The sequence below is a fragment of the Jaculus jaculus genome, chromosome 7, assembly GCF_020740685.1.
Source record: "Jaculus jaculus isolate mJacJac1 chromosome 7, mJacJac1.mat.Y.cur, whole genome shotgun sequence".
NCBI classification, from domain to species: domain Eukaryota; kingdom Metazoa; phylum Chordata; class Mammalia; order Rodentia; family Dipodidae; genus Jaculus; species Jaculus jaculus.
Window position 1 is genome coordinate 37,578,944 of NC_059108.1, and position 20,883 is coordinate 37,599,826.

Consider the following 20,883-nt stretch of genomic DNA (forward strand, 5'->3'; position numbering starts at 1 on the left):
AAGTTGATGTTGGAATCACTTACAATGTTTATGATGTCAAAACATAACGTAGGGACTGGAGAGTTGGCTTAGCAGTTAAGGTGCTTGCCTGCGAAGCCAGAGGACCCAGGTTCGACTCCCCAGTTCCCACGTAAAGCCAGATGTACAAAGTGGCTCATGTCTGGAGTTCATTTGCAGGGGCTAGGATGCCCTGGTGGTGTGCCCATTCTCTCTCACTCTCTCTCTTTCTCTCTGTGCCTCTCTCTTTTTTTCTTCCCCTCTCTCAAATAAATAAATTAATTAAATATATATATTTTTTTAAAAAAACGTACTAAGCGGGAGTTTTTGTAGTAAAAATTCCGTGCTTGCAAGATGATTTTAAAGCTATATATACAAGCTGGGCGTGGTGGTGCATGCCTTTAATCCCAGCAATTGGGAGGCAGAAGTAGGAGGATCACTGTGATTTTGAGGCCACCCTGAGACTATGTAGTGATTCCAGGTCAGCCTGGGCTAGAGTGAGATCCTACCTCAACACCACCCCCCCCCAAAATAAAGCTATCTATACAAATTCTTCAATACAGGTGTGGTAGTACATATTTGTTACCCCAGAACTTGGGAGAGAGAGTCCGGAGGGTCAGGAGTTCTAGGTTATTCTCAGCTCCATAGTTAGTTCAAGGCCTGCCTGGGCTATGAGAGACCTTATTTCAAGAGAGAGATGACTTTTCCTCCCCCTAACTGTGGCTGGAATTAGCGGCTCACTTCTAGTGAACAGAACATATCAGAAGTGATGGACGTCAGTTCTGAAGTCAAGTCATACACCCATGTGGATTCCACCTTGGGTCCTCCATCTTGGGCTGCCTGCTCTGGGGAAAGTCAACTTCCATGTTGTGACGTAGCTCTGTAACAGCAGGCCATGGGAATAATCGCGGAAGTGAATCTTCCAACATGGAGCAGCAGCTATATGAAGGTGAGAGTAGATTGTCCTCCAGCCTTGGTGACATCTGGATTGCAGCCCTGTGAGAAACCCCGAGCCAGAGCTTCCCACCTAAGCTGCTCCTGACCTCAGAAACTGGGAGTGATAATGAGCGTTCATTGTTCTAACTTGTCAACCTGGGGGAAGGGGTAGGATTTGTTTTGTGGCAATAGATAAGTAATATACCATGTGGGACCTGATGCTGCTCTGACTCTCTGATCTCTGGCTTTCCTGAACCTTGACCTTTGCCGGGGTGGATCATGTTTCTGCCTGGGAGCGGGAACAGTTGCCAGGACCACATTTGATAACGTGGGTTGTAACCAGGGTGATTCAAAACTCAGCCGCTGACCTCATTTATGCCTCTGAATTACTGTCATTAGTTATTAGATGGAAAACATTGAGGTCTTTGGTTTTGGTTTTCCCTACCAGCTGTGATCAGGCTGGCTGGTTCCCAACCAGCCTATTAAGTCATTGTAGAAAAGAGAGAGTCACAGCTGACCGCGGGGGGCCTGACAGCTCCCTGTGACAACTGAAAGGTCCTTTAAGTATGGGGACTGGTGGTGGAATCAGATGTCTTCCATAAACGCATGTGGTTTGAATGCTTGGTCCCTAGCTGGTGGCAGTTTGGGATGTGGGAGCTTGTTGGAGGAGGTGTGTTTCTGGGGGTAAGCTTAGGAGTGTTAACGTCAAGTTCCCTGTACCACAGCTCGGCTCACTGTCTTGCTGCTGTTTTCCACCTGCTGTGGCAGAGGTGATGTCCAGCCTCTGCTCATGCCAGGCCTTCCCTTCCATCATGAAGCTTCCTCTCCAGACCTTAAGCCAAAAGAAACCCTTTCCTCCCATCAGCTGCTTTTTGGTCAGGCGTTTTATCCCAGCAACATGAAGGTAACTACAACAGAGATCTCTACAAAATGAAAATCAAATGGAAACAAAATGACAAAATCCTATGCACCTCACACACCTTCTGTAGGTGTGAAACACCTGTGAAACTCACCTGAAGGCTCCTGGGGTCCAGGGGCTGGGGCAGGCTTAACTGTGAAGCAAAAAGGCTCTTCTGGAGAGAGTTGCTTAGTGGTGGCAACCCATGGTACGTGCCATGCATGAGAGACTGGTAGGCAGGAACATTTCCAGCTGCCAAAAATGTTCTTCTGCCAAAACATGAGGTGGGTGGTTGGGGGGAGAGGGGATTTACATGGAGCAATTATTTATGCTTCTAAGCTCAAAGCTTTCACCCAAGTTACTATAGTAGGACAGCATCTTGAGAGGTTAACAAATTCCTTCCTCAGCCATGTCACCCACACTTCCCTTCCCTCACAGCCCTCCAGAGGAAGTTGATACTCTGTCAATTGCGTATTGTTGGAACTTTCTTGCCAGGATGGAATCACTCTATCCCTACACTGTCCAATGGCTACATGTGGCCGTTGACATTGGAAAAGAGGCTACTGCGATGGGCAGGATTTTCATTTAGTTAATCATAACTTGAATTAAACAGCCACATGTGGCTACCAATTTGGATAGCCAGCCTATACCTCTAGAGCAAGGATTTCAATCGTTTGTTGGGTTATTTTAAGGGCAGTAGCCAAAATAACACGTCTTGATTTATAAAACCAAATTTAAAATTAAACAAGGCCAATGATTACAGAGAGAACAGTTCTATTTCAAACAGAACTTTGACTTTACACACCTAGAACCATAAACCCTGAAGACAAGAGCATGAAATGAGGTTTGCAGATAAGTTAGGATTTGTCTGCAATGAAGGAAAGACTATTTCCAGAACTCTGCTGCAAAGGAGTCTAACAAAAGTGCTGAGACGTAATGAACAATTAACGCGGTGTGGGTATCTGAGCATAGGGGACCTATTGCCTGGATCTTTTGTGAGCAAGGTCAAAATTTCACAAACCACAGATACAAAAGAGGAAGCCACAGGAGGAAATGAGGTGGCCAGAGGCTAGTAGACTCTCAGCATAATCCCCAGAGGTGGAATGCAGAACAGGAAATCAACTATGAGAGGTTGAGGTGGACCTGCTATCTGCAACAGGGGCAAGTGAAATAGATGTTCCCCCCCCAGAGCCCTTGAATTCATTAGCACCCCAAGAACCTGGGTCACCTCTGAGAGGAGTGATCAGGGAGAGGATGAAGCAAGAGACCTAAATTTAAAGCCTAGTGTTATGTGTGTGCTGACATCTAGAAGGGCCTCAAGTGCTCTAACCATTGTTCTCCCCTCTGGATAAAGTTCCTCTTGTCCAACAAGTTTCCGTATCAAAGCGACCAGGTGCTCCTCCTACTTATCCAACAGTAGCTTCCGGTTCCTACCAGACCCTGGAGCTATTCAAACAAACGGCTCACAACCTCTTTGGGAACCAGGAAACACTATCACCCATGGCGTAATGAAATCTGCCTCCCTCTGCCCCTGCATGTCCACTCCCAGGTGACCTGCCATGGCCTGCAGCTTCTCCTGTTTTGGACTGTGCAGACTTGGCACTAATGAACGACCGTTGTCATCTGTCCTCTGTTCACTGTCGTATGCTCAGCCATCGCCATAACCTAGAGTGGAATCCTTTCTTCGCCATAGGATAAGAGGCAATTAATACGAAGGCTATGCTCACTTTTTTGGTTCATGAGTGAGATACTCGAGTGTCCATGCCCTTGTGTGACATTGTGCTTCCTACAAACTTTGCTACATCAACACATTATCCACCTGGCATAAAAAATAAAATAAAGTAAAACAAAGGGTAAGAGGGAGACTCATGAACTAACTGGCTTGAAATTTTGAGCTGACCACTTTTTTTTTTCAAGGTAGGGTCTTGCTCTAGCCCAGGCTGACCTGGAATTCACTATATAGTCTCAGAGTGGCCTTGAACTCACAGCAATCCTCCTACCTCTGCCTCCTGAGTGCTGAGATTAAACACGTGCATTGCCATGCCTGGCCCTGAGCTGACCACTTTTATACTCAGGTGTGACTCAATAACATGACATTGGAAAGTTTAATATTTTTTTTTTAATTTTAAATTTTTATTTATTTACTTGAGAACAACAGAGAGAGAGAGAGAGAGAGAGAGAGAGAAAGAGAGAGAGAGAGAGAGAGAGAATGGGCACACCAGGGCTTCCAGCCACTGTAAACGGACTCCTGATACATGCACCACCTGGTGCATCTGGCTTACGTGGGTGCTGGGGAATCAAGCCTTGAACTGGGGTCCTTGGGCTTCACAGGCAAGTGCTTAACTGCTAACTGGCTAAGCCATCTCTCCAGCCCAGAAAGTTTAATATTTTTTAAAAAAATATTTACTTATTTGTGCATTGTGGGGGGGGGTGTGTGCACACGTGCGCTGGTGGGTAGCACATGGGCATGCTAGAGTGTCTGCCATTGCAATTGAACACCACACACTTGTGCCACTTTTTGCACCCAGCTTTACATGGTGGCTGGGGAATTGAACACAGGCTGGCAGATTCTTCCAGCAAGAGCATACAAACACTGAGCCATCTACCCAGCCACCAAACTTAATTTTTTGGCCTTTGGCAGAAGTAAACTCTTTAGAACTTGGGTACCAAATGCGATAAAGGAAGCTTTACACTTGCATATTATACAATGTACTAGTGTGAAAACTCTGGGTACATTTCACCGAGAGAGCAGATAAAACACTGGGGCTGCTGGAGATGGAAGCCCTGACCTTGGCCATGCTGGTCATATACTCTTACCTCTGAGCTAAACCCTGAGCCCTACATTACATTAGGGGTGGAGCTTAGAGTTGTCCAAAGAATATAGAGACATTTTCTCTTCCTTCTGTCTTCCACAGAATTTGTCATGGTTCTCAATGGGCCCTGCTAGGGAGACAATAAGTCATCCCCTTCCAGGAGACAGTGACGTCTCAAGTCACTGCTGTGCATCCAGCATTGGTCCAGGAACTGAGGCGTAAAGATGAACGCCACAGCTTCTGATCTTCCAGCCTCACAGAGCCCAACAAGGAAAAGCTCTTTATACTTGCAGACCGCTCACGCTACTCATAGGGAATATGTGTTTGAAATAACATACCAAAATGCAGAGCATTCTGGAATGGCTACCGAGATAACTCAGCCAGCAAAATGCTTGTCTCACAAACATGAGGACCTAAGCGTGAGTCTCAGTGACCCCGTAAATACAGGGTATGGTGACGAGTGGCTAGAATCCCAGCACCAGAGACGTGAATACAATTGGATCTTTGGGCTCACCTACTTGGTAAACCCCACGCCTATGTAAGACCCTGTCTCAAAAAGAGGTGAATTTCTGGGCGCGGTGGCACACGCCTTTAATCCCAGCACTCAGGATGCAGAGGTAGGAGGATCGCCAGGAGTTTGAAGCCACCCTGAAACTACAGAGTGAATTCTAGGTCACCCTGGGTTGCAGCAAGACCCTACCTTGAAAAACAAAAACAAACAAACAGAAAAAGAGGTGGATGGCATTTCTGAGTAAACCCCCTCCCCCAACACAGCAGATGATTCTAACAGAAATATCTTTTCAGCCCAAATCAAACACAGGGAAGCAGAGTAACTAGGAACAGTCTGTCTCATTGCATGCTAACCCCCGCTCCTTTCTACCTCCAGTTCACAGATCTCTCACTCCCCCCTTCCCCCTCCCTATATTCATCTTCGCTCATATCTTCCTTGTTCAGTCTCTGACATAATATTTTGTGGGTTTTCTTCTTTTTTTTGGTTTTTCAATTTTTTGGTTTTTCTTACTCTAGTCCAGGCTGACCTGGAGTTCACTATGCAGTCTCAGGCTGACTTCAAAGTCATAACGATCCTTCTATCTCAGCCTGCTGAGTACTGGGATTAAAGGCATGCACAACCATGCCTGGCTGTGACATACTCTTGTCCTAGCAAGTCTGTGAAGAACTTTGGAATAGCCATTTGCCAGAAGTGACCAAAATTCTTAGCAAAGTTTTAGAGCCCTGGTAAGGAACCCAAAGTACCTCATTCCTTTTTTCCTAATCCCTTGGTGTACATACTAGGTGCTATGGGTTGGATATGGCTCATATCTTCCAAAGGTTCATGTGTTGGAAGATTCTGGAAACACCTTCATACACACACACACACACACACACACACACACACACACACACTGGTGTGCATCACAGTGATTCTCAATCCAGTCAAGCCAACAATGATCAGAATTCACAGAGGCCTCTCTCATCACATGGAGAGAGCTGCCCATGGCGTGGTACCAGGCAAGCTGCTTCAGAGACAGACCGTATCAGGAAACAGTCAGGCATATGCAAGAGCTCTTCCCTGGAAGTAAGGGTACAGAAAAATCTACAGCGTGGCTCCGACAAGCCAGGCATGGCTGTGGCTCTGAACTTCTCATGTATGGAGACTGGGACCTTAGCCACGAGGCCTTCTGTGCGTCTCCCAACCCCCCCAGATGACCTTGAGCCACACATTCACATCTGAGCGGTTAGAGGCATGAAAGTAAGAATGAATTCTATTTTATTTTATTAATTTGTGTGTGTGTATGTGTGTGTGTGTGTGTGTGTGTGTTGTGTGTGTGTGTGCATCAAGGCCTCTTACCACTGCAAGCAAATTCTTTTGTGCATCTGGCCTTACGTGGGTGGCTTGGAAACTGAATCCAGGCTGTCAGGCTTTGCAAGCAAGTGCCTTTAACCACTGAGCAATCTTCCCAGCCCCAAGAACAAATGCTGCAATGAATCAAAATCAACAAAGAGCCACGGATAAGAGGCTGGTGCTCCCTCCTCTGCACACTTGTGTGAGGTTCACTGCGGCCAGTGCACCTTAAGTTCCTTGTCCCACAAAATGTCTTTTATGGACACTGGGTATGAAAGCCATATAATTTTCATGCACCGCAAAGTGCTATTTTGACTGACTCCCCCCCACCCTCAAAACATTTGAACACATAAAAGAGAAGGCAAGGGCTGGAGAGATGGCTTAGCGGTTAAGCGCTTGCCTGTGAAGCCTAAGGACCCCGGTTCGAGGCTCGGTTCCCCAGGTCCCACGTTAGCCAGATGCACAAGGGGGCGCACGCGTCTGGAGTTTGTTTGCAGAGGCTGGAAGCCCTGGCGCGCCCATTCTCTCTCTCTCCCTCTCTCTGTCCTTCTCTCTGTGTCTGTCGCTCTCAAATAAATAAATAAAAATTAAAAAAAAAAAAAGAGAGAAGGCAAAAGGTGGGAGGAAAAGAAGAGCCCACAGGCCACATAGAAACCAGCAGGAAACTATGGCAATAGTTTTCCAACTCCTCACTTGCATGGATAAGACTGTCTCAGCATCCCTTCTAGGGACCATTCGCCTCAAGGAGAATGATGTTTGCTTCACGAGCAATACAGATAAGCTCAGCCCTCCGGTGTCTCTTCAATCAGACAATAGAATCATTGCTTCATGGACATGCCCAGAGGTGAATGACGGGCCCTGGACAATTTGACTCCAGTCTGTTAGTGTCCAGGCACCAACTCCCATCAGGCCTTTGCCCAGCTGGAAGAGGGCAGGGGACAAAGGCAGCGTGAAATGTATTAGGTAACTCCATCTGGTCTACCCTCAGGGGAGCAGGATTTTAGGAGCCTGCTATCCAAGTGCCTCATCCCTCCTCTCTCCCAGTCTATGGAAACATGCTAAGCTCATTCCAGGTAAGAGTTCATGAAGTTTCTTTCCTTTCAAGTTGGAGAAGCCTTCAGCTCACACAGGCAAAGTGCTCCCTGAGCAAACAGTCCTATTTGCTCAAACGTGCTGAATTTTGAGAGGGTCCAAGGAACATCCCCGACTTCCTGGTCTCTTGATTACCTAAAGGCTTTCCTTTGTTTACATGTTCGGTGTGACATAAGACGATGGACGGGGGTGACATTTATCCTTTGACTTTCTTCTCCCATCTCCTGCCTTCTCTTCTGAGTCACCTCTCTCCCACAGGGCTGCGCAAAGTCCACCGTGGACTGGATCAGCGCTGGACTCACCTAGCTCTGCTGCCCATCTGCTGCTGGCTGCCTACATGTACCCAGCTGGAAGAAGTCGGAAGAAAGAAAGGCCAGGGAAACACGAGGCAAAAGGGCTCACCAAGGTGTGCCACCTGGGCAGTTCCCGCCGAGAGAGATATGGAGAGCAGATACAGGACACGGGGACCTCTGTGCCAGAAGACAGTGTGCCGAGACGAAGCAATCTGGGGGGAAGCAGGGTGGTTTCCCCAGGGGAACACCATCAGACAAATCCCTGCATGCCCGGACCCCATTAGGATTTCTGGGGGTGCTTCTATTTCTTTAGCATGTATTAATTCCCTACAATTTCTGGCCTTGGGTAGCAGTGGTAGTTTATGTCTATAATCCCAGAACTTAGATGCTGAAACAGAAAGATTGCCAGAAGTTCTGGGCTACACAAGTGAGTTTTAGGCCAGCCTGGGCTGCAATGAGAACCTATCTCAGACAAACAAACAAACAGGAAAAACTGACGCAAATTCTGATGCGAGGCTGTCAGGGTCCAGGGACCTGCCTATTCAATGGCCATCCCAACATGTGAAGCCTTTACAACCTTTGCCTGTTGGCTAAGCTGCAGCTCAGAAAGCTGTTTGCCAATAATCAGCCAACACATTAACATGACATACACTCTGCTGAACCTACATTCTATTCTTTTATTTAAAAAAATATTTATTTGAGAGAGAGAGAGAGAGAGAGAGCAAGCATGCCAGGGCCTCTAGCCACTGCAAACAAACTACAGATGCATGTGTCACCTTGTGCATCTGGCTTACGTGGGTCCTGGGGAACTGAACCTGGGTCCTTTAACTTTGCAGGCAAGCACCTTAACCACTAAGCCATGTCTCCTGCCCTGAACTTACATTCTATATAGTCTCAGGATGGCTTTGGACTCACAGCGATATTTCTACCTCTGCCTCCCAAGTGCTGGGATTAAAGATGTGCACCACCATGCCTGGCTGAATTTACATCCTAAATCCAAGAATCTCTGACAGAAAAAAAGGTGCAGAATTATATATATATATATATATAATTTTTTTTTCATTCAACACAGTCCTACACTTCCATTCTTTGGATGCTGGATGCTAAGAGTGGGAAGTATTTGTACAGTTATTTGAGGTCCTTAGTGACACTGTTAATGGAGACCAGCTAAAAAAAAAGTTAACAGGTTTTGAAAATTTAAGAATAACCAGGGCTGGAAAGATGGCTCAGCAGTTCAGGCACTTGCCTGTGAAGCCTAAGAATGTAGGTTTGACTCCCCAGAACCCATGTAAGCCAGATGCACAAGGTGGCGCATACATCTGGAGTTCATTTGCAGTGGCTAGAGGCCCTGCCTATTCTCTGTTTCTCTCTAATAAATAAATAAGAAATATTTTAAAAAAGGATAACTGGGCTGGAGAGATGGCTTAGCAGTTAAGGCATTTTCCTGCAAAGCCAAAGGACCCAAGTTCAATTCCCCAGGACCCACATCAGCCAGCTGCACAAGGGGGCATACGTGACTGGAGTTCATTTGCAGTGGCTGGAGGCCCTGATATGCCAAATCATTCTCTTTCTCTCTCTCTCTCCCTCTTTCTCTGTGAAATAAATAAATAACTAAAAATATTTTTTAAAACACAAAGGATAACCAGGCCTGGAGAGATGGCTTAGTGGCTAAGGCACTTGCCTGCAAAGCCTAAGGACCCATGTTCTACTCACTAGATCTCCAATTAGCCAGACGCACAAAGTTGAGGAAAGAGCAAGGCTGTGCGTGCCCACTAGGTGGCACAAGCGTCTGGAGTTCAATTACAGTGGCTGAGGCCCTGGCACACCATCTCTCTCTCATCTCTCTCTCTCTCAAAAAAAAAGAACAGCCAGAGCTTGGCATGGTGGTACAGGCCTGTAATTCCAGCACTCAGGAAGCAGAGGCAGGAGGATTGCCTTGAATTTAGCCTGGTCTAATGAGGACTAACTATAAAGTGACACCCTGTCTCAAAACAAAATGGTAATCCGAGTTGGGCACAGAGCTGCATGCCTGTGATTCCAGCACTTGGGAGGTTACAACAGGAAGATCACGAGTTCCAGGTTGGCTTGGGCTACTCAGGGGTGCCCTGCCTTTTGACATTGTGATTGATGCAGTCATCTGCTAATGTATGGGTCTGTATTCATATGATGTCATCTACAAATACACACAGCTATACTGGGATGCTGCAGGCTGGACACATTTACATAGCAAGCTTCAAGCCTGCCTGGGTTACACTGTGTCAAAGAACAGACCCAGTCTGAGGCTGGACTGTTTCCTCTCTCATATAAGACTTCTCCTGGAAATATGAATGTTAATCCAAGTTGTATCAGAATTATGGTTAATTAGCAAAATAAAACATTCTTTTAATCTTTATTTATTTATTTATTTGAGATAGAGAGAGGGAGGGAGGGAGGGAGAAAAAGAGAGAGAATGGGCATACCAGGGCCTCCAGCCATTGCAAATGAACTTCAGGAGCATGTGCCACCTTGTGCATCTGGCTCATGTGGGCACTAAGGAATCAAACCTGGGTGCTTAGGCTTTTGCAAGCAAGTGCCTCAACTGCTAAGACATCTCTCTAGCTCAAAACATTCTTTTTATATGCAGAAAACTTAATAAGATGGTTCCTACAAGGTCAAGGTGGATTCCCTTACAAAATTAACTCCTGTAATCAATTCCATTAGCTGCAGAAGTACAGTGAAAGGGCTGAGGAGATGGCTCAGTGACTAAAGAGCTTGTCACACAGCTGTGAAGAACTTTGAATCCCAGAGCCCACATAAAAAGCCAGCTGCAGTAGTGAGTCTGTTATCTCAGCATTCCTATGGTGGGAAGGGAGGTGGAGACAGGAGGATCACTTGGACACTTGAGTGTCAACTAGCCTGGCAAATGTGGCAATGAACGAAAAACCCCACCTCAAAACAAGGTGGAATGCTGGGCATGGTGGTGCATGTCTTTAATTCCAGCACTCGGGAGGCAGAGGTAGGAGGATCACCATGAGTTCGAGGCCACCCTGAGACTACATAGTGATTTCCAGATCAACTGGAGCTAGACTGAAACCCTACCATGAGGAACAACACAAAACAAACAAACAAAAATCCCCCTCCCCCCCAAAAAAAAACCATGATAGAAGGCAACTCCTGAAGTTGTCATCTGGCCTACACACACACACACACACACACACCCACACACACACACCATGTCGTGTGCACACCATATGCACATGCATGAACAAATACCCACAAACACACTTCATGTACACATATATGCCCCCCCCAAAAGTAGAGTGAAAACTGTCTCTTTGAAAGGTAAGGTTGATAAAAAGTAAAACGCTTAGAAATAATGATTCTCAAGTGGATAAAAGTTTTAATTTCAGCCGGGTGTGGTGGCATGTGCCTTTAATCCCAGCACTTGAGGGGCAGAGGTAGGACGGATCACCATGGGTTTGAAGCCACCCTGAGACTACATCATGAATTCCAGGTCAGCCTGGGCTAGAATGAGACCTTACCTCAAAAAAAGAAAAACTTTAAATATCAATAAACAACCTAATTATTAAATGCAATGACTGTTAATTAGTTAATATTAATGCTTGAAATTGCTTTAATAAAATCAGGGGGCTGGAGAGATGGCTCAGTGGTTAAGGTGCTTGCCTGCAAACCCTAATATCTTGCACAAAGTGGCACATACATCTAGAATTCATTTGCAGTAGCTAGAGGCCCTGACATGCCTACTCCCTCTCTCTCTCTCTTCTTGCAAATACATAAGATATTGAAATGAGTGTGAGGATGGATTCCACAGAGGCATGCTTTACATGAAGAGGTGTGTGAGGGCTGAAGAGATGGTTTAGTGGTTAAGGTGTTTGCCTGCAAAGCCAAATGATCCTAGTTCAACTCTCCAGGACCCACATTAGCCAGATGCACAAGGGGGCACATGCACCTGGAGTTCATTTGCAGTGGCTGGAGGCCCTGGCATGCCCATTCTCTCTCTCCATCTCTCTGCTTCTTTCTCTCTCTCTAATAAATAAATAAAAATAAAGTTAAAAAAAAGAGGTGTGTGGTTGTGTGCTTTGATCTGGTTGTGCCCTGATTGTTTTTTTTTATTTTTTTTTTGTTCATTTTTATTTATTTATTTGAGAGTGACAGAGAGAGAGAGAAAGAAGCAGAGAGAGAGAGAGAGAGAGAGAGAGAGAGAGAGAGAGAGAATGGGCGCGCCAGGGCCTCCAGCCACTGCAAACAAACTCCAGACGCGTGCGCCCCCTTGTGCATCTGGCTAACGTGGGTCCTGGGGAATTGAGCCTTGAACCAGGGTCCTTAGGCTTCACAGGCAAGCGCTTAACCACTAAGCCATCTCTCCAGCCCAAGTGCCCTGATTGTTTTAAGTTCTTATCTAATAATTTGCCAGTAAGCACCTGCTCAATAGAACCTCTCTGGCAGGAATAGAGCCAGGGCCCTTACCCGAGGAGATGCCTCATAACAACATCGAACTGCAGAAACATCACATCCCTGTGAAGGAGGAGGGCCTGGGCCACCTCGGTGGGGTCTTGGGGCCTCGGGAGGCTGTCAAGCCTTTCCTGTAATTCTTGAAGTACAGAGCCTGGAAGGTGGACAACATCTGAATCAGACGGGGTGAGACACAGGCTGACCTAACCAACCCAGCGAGCCTCCGTCTGGCGTCCCCTCGCCCAGGCTAACCTGTCACCTAAATAGACTTCCTTTCCTTTGTTTGTGAATGGCCTAATTATATGTTTTGCAAGACCAGCGAAACCTTGTGCTCTAGAACCCAATGTCCAATTTATCTTCCCTTCCTTCCTCCCTCTGGAAGATAAAAACTTAGCTTTGCTTTTTCGGCACAGTAAGAACATGCTGTTGAAAGAAAGTTTTAAAATTTGCAGGGCGATGATCTCAAAACAGGAAGAAAAGGACAAATGACAAGGAATGGGAAGGTAAAGTCCCCAGTATATCCGTGAGGGCCTTGACATTTCATGTTCGTCGCCAAGCCATCCACATGAGTCTACCCTGTCACCGGCTCACAGACTGGCTCAAGAGTCACAAAGCAGGTAAAGTCGACATGCACATGTCTGTGTACATATGTACAGATATCCATGTCCACATGTGTTCACATATATCCATCTGTAGGATGTAGATGATTCTAGTCATTTTAGGAATCTGGCTTATTTCTTGCACACTCACTATAGGAGAATGCTGCATAGTCATAAATGTGCTAATATTTCAGGCGAAGCTGCAAGTAGGAGCTCTTTGTGCCACTTAGGGCTGGTTGAGGAACTGGGCCCACATCTGGACAGCTGTTCCCAGACCTCCATCATTGGCCCGTGGAGGGAGCAAGTCAGACAAAATGGAAGCGCTCAGCAAAACAAACCATGAGCTGGCGGAGGGGCATGGTGGGCCCACACCTTCAGGAATATCTGAACATCATCTGCCCCGCAAATGCCTTTCAGCTCCCTGTGGGACAATGATGCTTTTCTATCCTGAGAGGATATCTCTATTATGGGAAGAAGGGCTGTAGAAATGAATCACCACCTTCTCTAGGTTACTCAAGAGGGAGTTGCTCAAGGGCATTGCTGGAATTGCTCAAGGTCATTGCCAGAGTTGCTCTCTTGGCAGCTCCTCCAAACCCAAGCAGGCTCTTCCCTCCCTTCCGTTACTGGGCCTCTTCAGAATTTGCCCTGTAGGGAAGCAGAGGATTGTGGGAGTGGGAAGCTGTCTGGGAAAGCCTAACCAGGGTGGATCCAGGGCTGAGAATGACAGCTAATACTTACCACATATGCATGTGACTATAGGGAAAGAGGATCAATTATATTTCATGTCCATTTGTTGCTTTACACATGACAGGAAACTATGTTGGGTTTCTGCCAACCCCTGAATAATGAGGTCCAATAAGTTAATATCTGTGTGTGTGTGTGTGTGTGTGTGTGTGTGTGTGTGTGTGTGTGTGTTCACATGCATGTGTGTGCACAAATAGAAGTCAAAAGACAACCTCAGGTGTCATTGCTTCAGACACCATCCACCATTTTGAGTGGATTTCTCACTGGTTCAGAGCTCACCTAGTTAGGCTAGATCTGCTGGCTGCTTCCCAGAGCTATAGAATTATAATCACATGCCATTATGCTTGCCTGGATATCTTTTTTTTTAAATATATTTTATTTATTTATTTTAGAGAGAGAAAGCAGAAGAGAGAGAGAGAGAGAGAGAGAATGGGTACATCAGGGCATCCAGCCACTGCAGATGAATTCCAGATGCATGTGCCCCCTTATGCATCTGGCTTATGTGGGTCCTGGAGAATCGATCTTTTGGCTTTGAAGGCAAATGCCTTAACCGCTAAGCCATCTTTCCAGCCTGCCTGGGTGTCTTTTTATGGGTGCTAAGGAAGAACTCAGGTTCTCAAGCTTGCAAGTCAAGTGCTTTACCTAATTAGTTATCTCCCCAGCCAAATCGGTTTTCCTTAATGACTCTTCCAAATGTGATGGACCCATTGGGCTATAAAAACATTTCCACTGGAGGAGACATTTGCGTGATCTGTCCAAGAACGAGCGGATGCTGGGAGGCGAGGTGGTCATGGAGCCTGTTTGTTCAGGGCCTAATATGTTTCATCATGTTCCTTGTGCAAAAGCACTTTTGCACATGATCAAAATAGTTCTGTGTGGACAAAAATTAATAAAAATGAGCCAAAGACCTTACTTTAAAATGGAAAGTGCTGGGCGTGGTGGCTCACACCTTTAATCCCAGCACTCGGGAGGCAGAGGTAGGAGGACTGTCATGAGTTCGAGGCCACCCTGAATCTCTATAGTGAATTCCAGGTCGGCCTGGGCCAGAGTGAGACCTTACCTCAATTAAAAAAAAAATCAACGGGCTGGAGAGATGGCTTAGTGGTTAAGCACTTGCCTGTGAAGCCTAAGGACCCCGGTTCGAGGCCCGGTTCCCCAGGTCCCATGTTAGCCAGATGCACAAGGGGGCACACACGTCTGGAGTTCGTTTGCAGAGGCTGGAAGCCCTGGCTCACCCATTCTCTCTCTCTCCCTCTATCTGTCTTTCTCTCTGTGTCTGTCGCTCTCAAATAAATTAAAAAAAAAGATTAAAAAAAACTATAAAAAAAAATCAAAACAACTGAAAGTACTAGAAGAAAGCACTTCAAGGTATAGGTTTAGGCAAGAACTTTGTGTGTGTGTGAGTGAGTATGTATAGTAGTGTGTATGGTGTGGTGTGTGTGCAAAGGGTGTGTCTCATGCACGTGGGTGCAGAGGCCAGAGGAGAAGGTCCTCATGCCCGTTATTTTCCTGAGACAGTCTCTTACTGCTTCCAGAGCTTGCCATTTTCGGGCACTCTAACACTTCTTCAGTCTCTGTTCCCCACAGAGCTGGGGTTATGGATGCGTGTGGGCAGCTGTTCACATGGGAGCGAGGGAATTAAGCTCTGACAGTCCCAGGCCCCCTCAGGCCCTCATGCTTGTGCAAGAAATGCTCTTACCCACTGAGCCATTTCTTCAGTCCCCAAGAATTTTCTGGCTTTCTGAATAGGATTCACATGGCACAGGAACTAATCCCAAATGGGACTACGTGACATCAAATATTCCTGCACTGCAAAGGAAGCTATCAGCAGAGAGTGAACAGTCAACCTACAGAATGGGAGAAAAATCTTTGCCAGCTATGCTTCTGATGTGGGTATGTTGGCGGGGGGTGGGGGGGGGTGGAGTCTAATATCCCGAATTTATAAATAACTGCAAAAATTAAACACCAATCCCCACAACTGCAATCAATCAATAAACAGACTGATGAACTGAAGAGACAGTTCTCAAAAGAAGAAACTAAACTAGCCAATAAATTCTTTTAAAATGTTCAATATCTTTAGCCATCAAGGAAACTCAAATAAAAACTACTTTGAGATTCCATTTCACCCAGTCAAAACAGGTATCATTAAAAAAAAAAAAAAAAAAAAAAAAAGAGGGCTGGAGAGATGGCTTAGCGGTTAAGCGCTTGCCTGTGAAGCCTAAGGACCCCGGTTCGAGGCTCGGTTCCCCAGGACCCACGTTAGCCAGATGCACAAGGGGGCGCATGCATCTGGAGTTCGTTTGCAGTGGCTGGAGGCCCTGGCGTGCCCGTTCTCAATCTCTCTCTCTGTCTCTGTCTCTTTCTCTGTCACTCTCAAATAAATAAATAAATAATGAACAAAAAAATTTTAAAAAGAAAGATGGTGAGGGTGTGGGGAAAGAGGAGCCCTTACTCACTGCTAGTGGGAGGATAAACTGCCACAGCCACTGTAGAAATCAGTGTGCAGGTTTCTCAACAAACTAAAAATAGAGCTGTCATATGACCCAGCTATAGCACTGCTGGTCATGCGCCCAAAGGACTCCATGGCCTACCACAGAGAGACGTAAGCATCTGTGTTTGTTGCTGTTCTAGTCACAATAGTCAGGAAATGGAATCAGCTCAGACGTCCATCAACTGATAAATGGCTGATGAAAACGTGGTTCATATACGCAATGGAGTTTTAGTCAATTGTAGATAAAAGTGAAATTATGCAATTTTCAGGAAAATGAATGGATCTGGGATTTATGTTAAGTGAGGTATCTCAGCCTCAGAAAGACAATGCCACATGATTTACCTCAACTATGAATCTTAGCTTTTATATGTGTAAGTATGTGTGTGTGTGTCGGTATAAGTCATGAAGCTAGAAAGGGGACCAAGATATGGGGAAGTTTTGAGGCAATGGGTGAGGGTATGAGCGCACATGGCATGAAGGGTATAGGAGTCTGAGGGGGCAGAAGGGGGGCAAAGGGGTAAAGGGCTGAGGGAAAAGAACTGAATCAATGAAAACAAACTATGTATGAAAACACCAAAATGAAACCTATTACTTTGTACTCCAGTTAAAAAAACAAAAACATGGGCTGGAGAGATGGCTTAGTGGTTAAGCACTTGCCTGTGAAGCCTAAGGACCCCGGTTCGAGGCTCGGTTCCCCAGGTCCCACGTTAGCCAGATGCACAAGGGGGCACACGCGTCTGGAGTTCGTTTGCAGAGGCTGGAAGCCCTGGCGCGCCCATTCTCTCTCTCTCCTCTATCTGTCTTTCTCTCTGTGTCTGCCGCTCTCAAATAAATAAATAAATAAATAAAAATTAAAAAAAAACAAGGGGCTGGGGAGCTGGCTCAGAGGTTAAAAGTGCTTGTTTGCAAAGCCTGCTGACCTGGGTTCAATTCCCCAGTACCCATGTAAATCTAGGTACACTAAACGGCCTGGCCCATGTGCCTGGGGTTTGTCTGCAGTGGCAAGAGGCCCTGGCATGCTTGTTCATTCTAGCTATCTCTCAGTCTCTCTCTCTCTCTCTCCTCACAAATAAATAAATGAAAATATTTTAATAATAATAATAAAAAAAAAGCTGGGTGTAGTGGTGTACACCTTTAGTTCCAGCACTGGGGAGGCTAAGGTAGGAGGATCATCATGAGTTCAAGGCCAGCCTGGGACTATCGAACACACACACCCTCTCTTTCTTTGTCTCCAGGGAATTGTGGAGGGGAGAGGGACAGGGAGCCTTCGTCTTGATGGGTCCTGAAAGCTCAGGTTCAGTGTATTGCATTCAGGCTCTAGTTGGCTGGCTGAGACTTGGCAAAGAAAGCTCAGTGCGAATGCCTCCATTCTGATGACACCCTCTGCTTCAGGCCGACCCCAAGGGGAGTTACTGGCTCCCAGAGAAGGAGAGAATGTGGCTGGGTCCTCATAGCTGGCCCATGTGTGGAAGAGCTGCTTCTTTTGGTCATGGAGAGGACCAGAAGCTCACATCCCCAGTGCCCTTTTAACAAATATTTTAAAGTGCTCACGTCCACTAAAGTCATTTTAACTACCTCCAGTCAGCTCAGAACTGGCTTAAAGGGACAAAGTCCCATTTCATCTTCCACCTTGGTTCTCCTTGTCTCCTCTGGGAATTGGTCCAGGAATCAAGCAGGCCCAGCCTTTTTAAAAAAGGTGTTTACCTTAGTGGAATTTTTTCAAAAAATATTTCACTTAATTTTCTCTTTATCTATTTTCAGCAATTCCAAGGATGCAAAATTTTACACATTCTCCCTGGAGCACAGCTGTTTTTCCTCACCACATGCCAAAGGGCACTTCTCTAATTATACTCCTGAGAAAGCCCGGGCCCCACGCAGCTCCACCATTTCCAGGCCTGCGCACCAGTAAAAAAGCAAGACAACTCTGCCTTTATCCTGGATTCTAGATCCTCCGCAATAGGTCCTCCTGTGTTACTGTCTCCAGGCACCCAACTGGTGGGCAGAAAGGTTCTCTGCTCTGGTTGGCGGTCCTCATCAGGGCCCTTGTTTTTTTGTCTTGCTGGGGTCATCCTTGTTTTCTTTGCTCCTCTCCAAGCTGGGGCGAGAGCCCCAGAGCAGCTCGTAACAGGCTTTGCCCAGAGAGCATCTTGCCTCCAGTTGCTGGAGGACTTCCTGTTAACTGCTAACTCCACTCAAAGGCAGGAAGCCCCCTTTTCTCCACCTACCCTCTTTTTTTTCTGACCTACATCTGATGGCTAGCACTCACAACTTCCCAGCAGCTCTCTCCTGAGGGTATCTTCATGTGTGTATATATATATATATATATATATATATATATATGGCATAAATTCCACCAGTTCTATTACCTATTTTATTTTATTTTACCTATTTATTTATTTATTTTGGTTTCTCAACGTAGGGTCTCACTCTAGCCCAGGCTGACCTAGAATTCACTATGTAGACTCAGGGCGGCCTCGAACTCATGGCAATCCTCCTACCCCTGCCTTCCGAGTGCTGGGATTAAAGGCATGCACCACCACGCCTGGCTTATTTTATTTTATTTTATTTTAGTAGGGCCTTGCTCTAGCCCAGGCTGATTTGGTATTCATTGTGTAGTCTCAAGCTGGCCTCAAACTCATAGCTTTATCACACCTGGCCTATTCATTTCTTAGGCTCATCTTTAAAATTCACAGCTACTGCCAGGCATGATTCCTAGAACTCAGGAGACAGAGGGAGAATTGCTGTGAGTTCAAAGTCAGCTTGGAGCTACAGAGTCAGTTCCAGGTCAGTCTGGGCTAAAGTGAGACCCTACCTCAAACCCTCCACCCCACCACACACCACCCAAAAAGAAAAAAAAAAATTCCTGGCTACTCTGTTACAATACTCATGCTATTAATTGATGAATTTTTGCATTAGTGATTTAACTTAGATGGGAGGCAAATTATTAAACTAAGATCAATGTGTCTGTTTCCAGTAAATCCTGTTTTCTCCTTAGAAGATACTATTGTGTGGGGCTGGAGAGATTGCTCAGTGGTTAAGGAGCTTGCTTGCAAAGCCTGACAGCCTAGGTTTGATTCCCCAGTACTCATGTAAAGCCAGATGCCCAAAGTGGCGCATGCATCTGGAGTTTGTTTGCAGCAGCAGGAGACTCTGGCACACTCATTTTCATTCTCTCTCCCCTTGCAAATAAGATTTTTTAAACATCCCAGCACTCAGGAGGCAGAGGTAGGAGGATCACTGTGAGTTTGAGGCTACCCTGAGAATTCCAGATCAGTTTGGGCTACAGCGAGACCCTACCTCAACCCCTCCCCACCTAAAAGATACTAATGTGTAGTATCTTGTCAACACTGGAAGATAGGAAGAGTCTGTATCTTATAACCTGGAGCTGAGTTGGCATCCACAGGTTATCATAGGAAACTAAAGCCTCAATCAATTTTGTCACAGGACTATCAGGAGATTGTGGTCTAGTGTGACTGTCTAGAAGCTTCTTAACAGTTCAAGCTTGACTCTGACCTTGTCATGTGAGTTCACAAGGACTAGGAAGGGAAAGGGAGTGACCTTTAGTGTGGCCCAATGTTTCCTTCTAAAAGGCTTACATAGATTTTAATCCAGAGAACAACCCTATGAGATAGGCATTCACATCCCATTTTGTAGAAGGTGAACAGAGCCCTGGGGAGTAAAGTGTCCAGCATCCTCTAGCCATGTGGCGAGATCCAATCGCAGGCCTCCTGACTCCTTGTACTTCGTGCCTTGGCCTATAAATGTGGAACCCACCAGGTGAACGTGCACTTTGGACACCGTATACGATGGGACTTTTCCTTTCTCCATCCTTCCTCTGTCATTTATGAGGAAATATCACACTTCTGGCTTTCCAAAGATTAAGTGCTTCATAGAATTTCAACTGACTATCAGTGGTGAGTTTAATCACTGTTAATCACTTACCAATGCCCTCACTTCCTCCCCAGTCACTCCTCACAGGGCTAGGACTTAGAGGAAATTCAAAGCATGATGGACAATTGCCAAGTTTGGCAAAGCTGAAAAGGTAGGACACAATGTCATGGAGGGGGGCTATCAGACGTAGAGTGAGCTTTAAGGATCTCAAAGCAGCCTGTGGATAAATCAAAACAAAGAAAAAAATAAATCAGTTCCAGGAAGCTTCTAAGAGACATATTCAATATTTGAGCATAGCTAGGAGCAATATCTTAAAAGAGGTAAGCAGTCACCCCTCCGTGTGTAGAGGGGCTTGGTTTCAGAGCCCTGTGATACCATCGTGTCTAAATGATCAACGCCTTATATAAAACCCAAGTGTTAGCATTTAACCCATGTGTACAACCTGTGAACTGATTTATAAAAATATTTTATTTATTTATTTGTTGGAGAGAAAGAGAGAGAGAAGGAGGGAGACAGGCAGATAGAGCCTCTAGCCATTGCAAGCAAACTCCAGATACATGTGTCACCTCGTGCATCTGGCTTATGTGAATACTGGGGAACTGAACCCTGGTTCTTAGGCTTCCCAGGGAAGTGCTTTAAGCATTAAGCCATCTCTCCAGCCCCAACCTGTGAACTTTTAATCACTCTTAGATTATTGATAACACCTATGACAATGTCAATGCCCTATAAACAGTTGGTGTGCTGCATGGTTTAGAGAATAATGATAAGGAAGAAAAAGTCTGTACAGTCAGTTTTTCACCAAAATATTTTCAGTCAGTGGTTAGTTAAACCAAT

At 45.8% G+C, this 20,883-nt stretch overlaps 1 protein-coding gene and 1 non-coding gene across 2 annotated transcripts in view; one reads left to right on the top strand and one right to left on the bottom strand.

The window, feature by feature from the left end:
- Window positions 1-20,883, bottom strand: part of LOC101610720 — a 212,631-nt gene that overhangs the window by 58,940 nt on the left and 132,808 nt on the right. Inside the window, exons 30-32 of the mRNA XM_045155548.1 lie at window positions 20,101-20,266; window positions 12,340-12,478; window positions 1,947-2,097 (exon numbers count right to left, since the gene is read on the bottom strand). Of these exons, the coding sequence (XP_045011483.1) occupies window positions 1,947-2,097; window positions 12,340-12,478; window positions 20,101-20,266 (456 nt within the window). The remainder of the gene's footprint in view (window positions 1-1,946; window positions 2,098-12,339; window positions 12,479-20,100; window positions 20,267-20,883) is intronic.
- LOC123462670 lies at window positions 3,557-3,656 on the top strand. The gene has a single exon (XR_006638452.1). It is a non-coding gene; the product is annotated as a small nucleolar RNA U13 (small nucleolar RNA).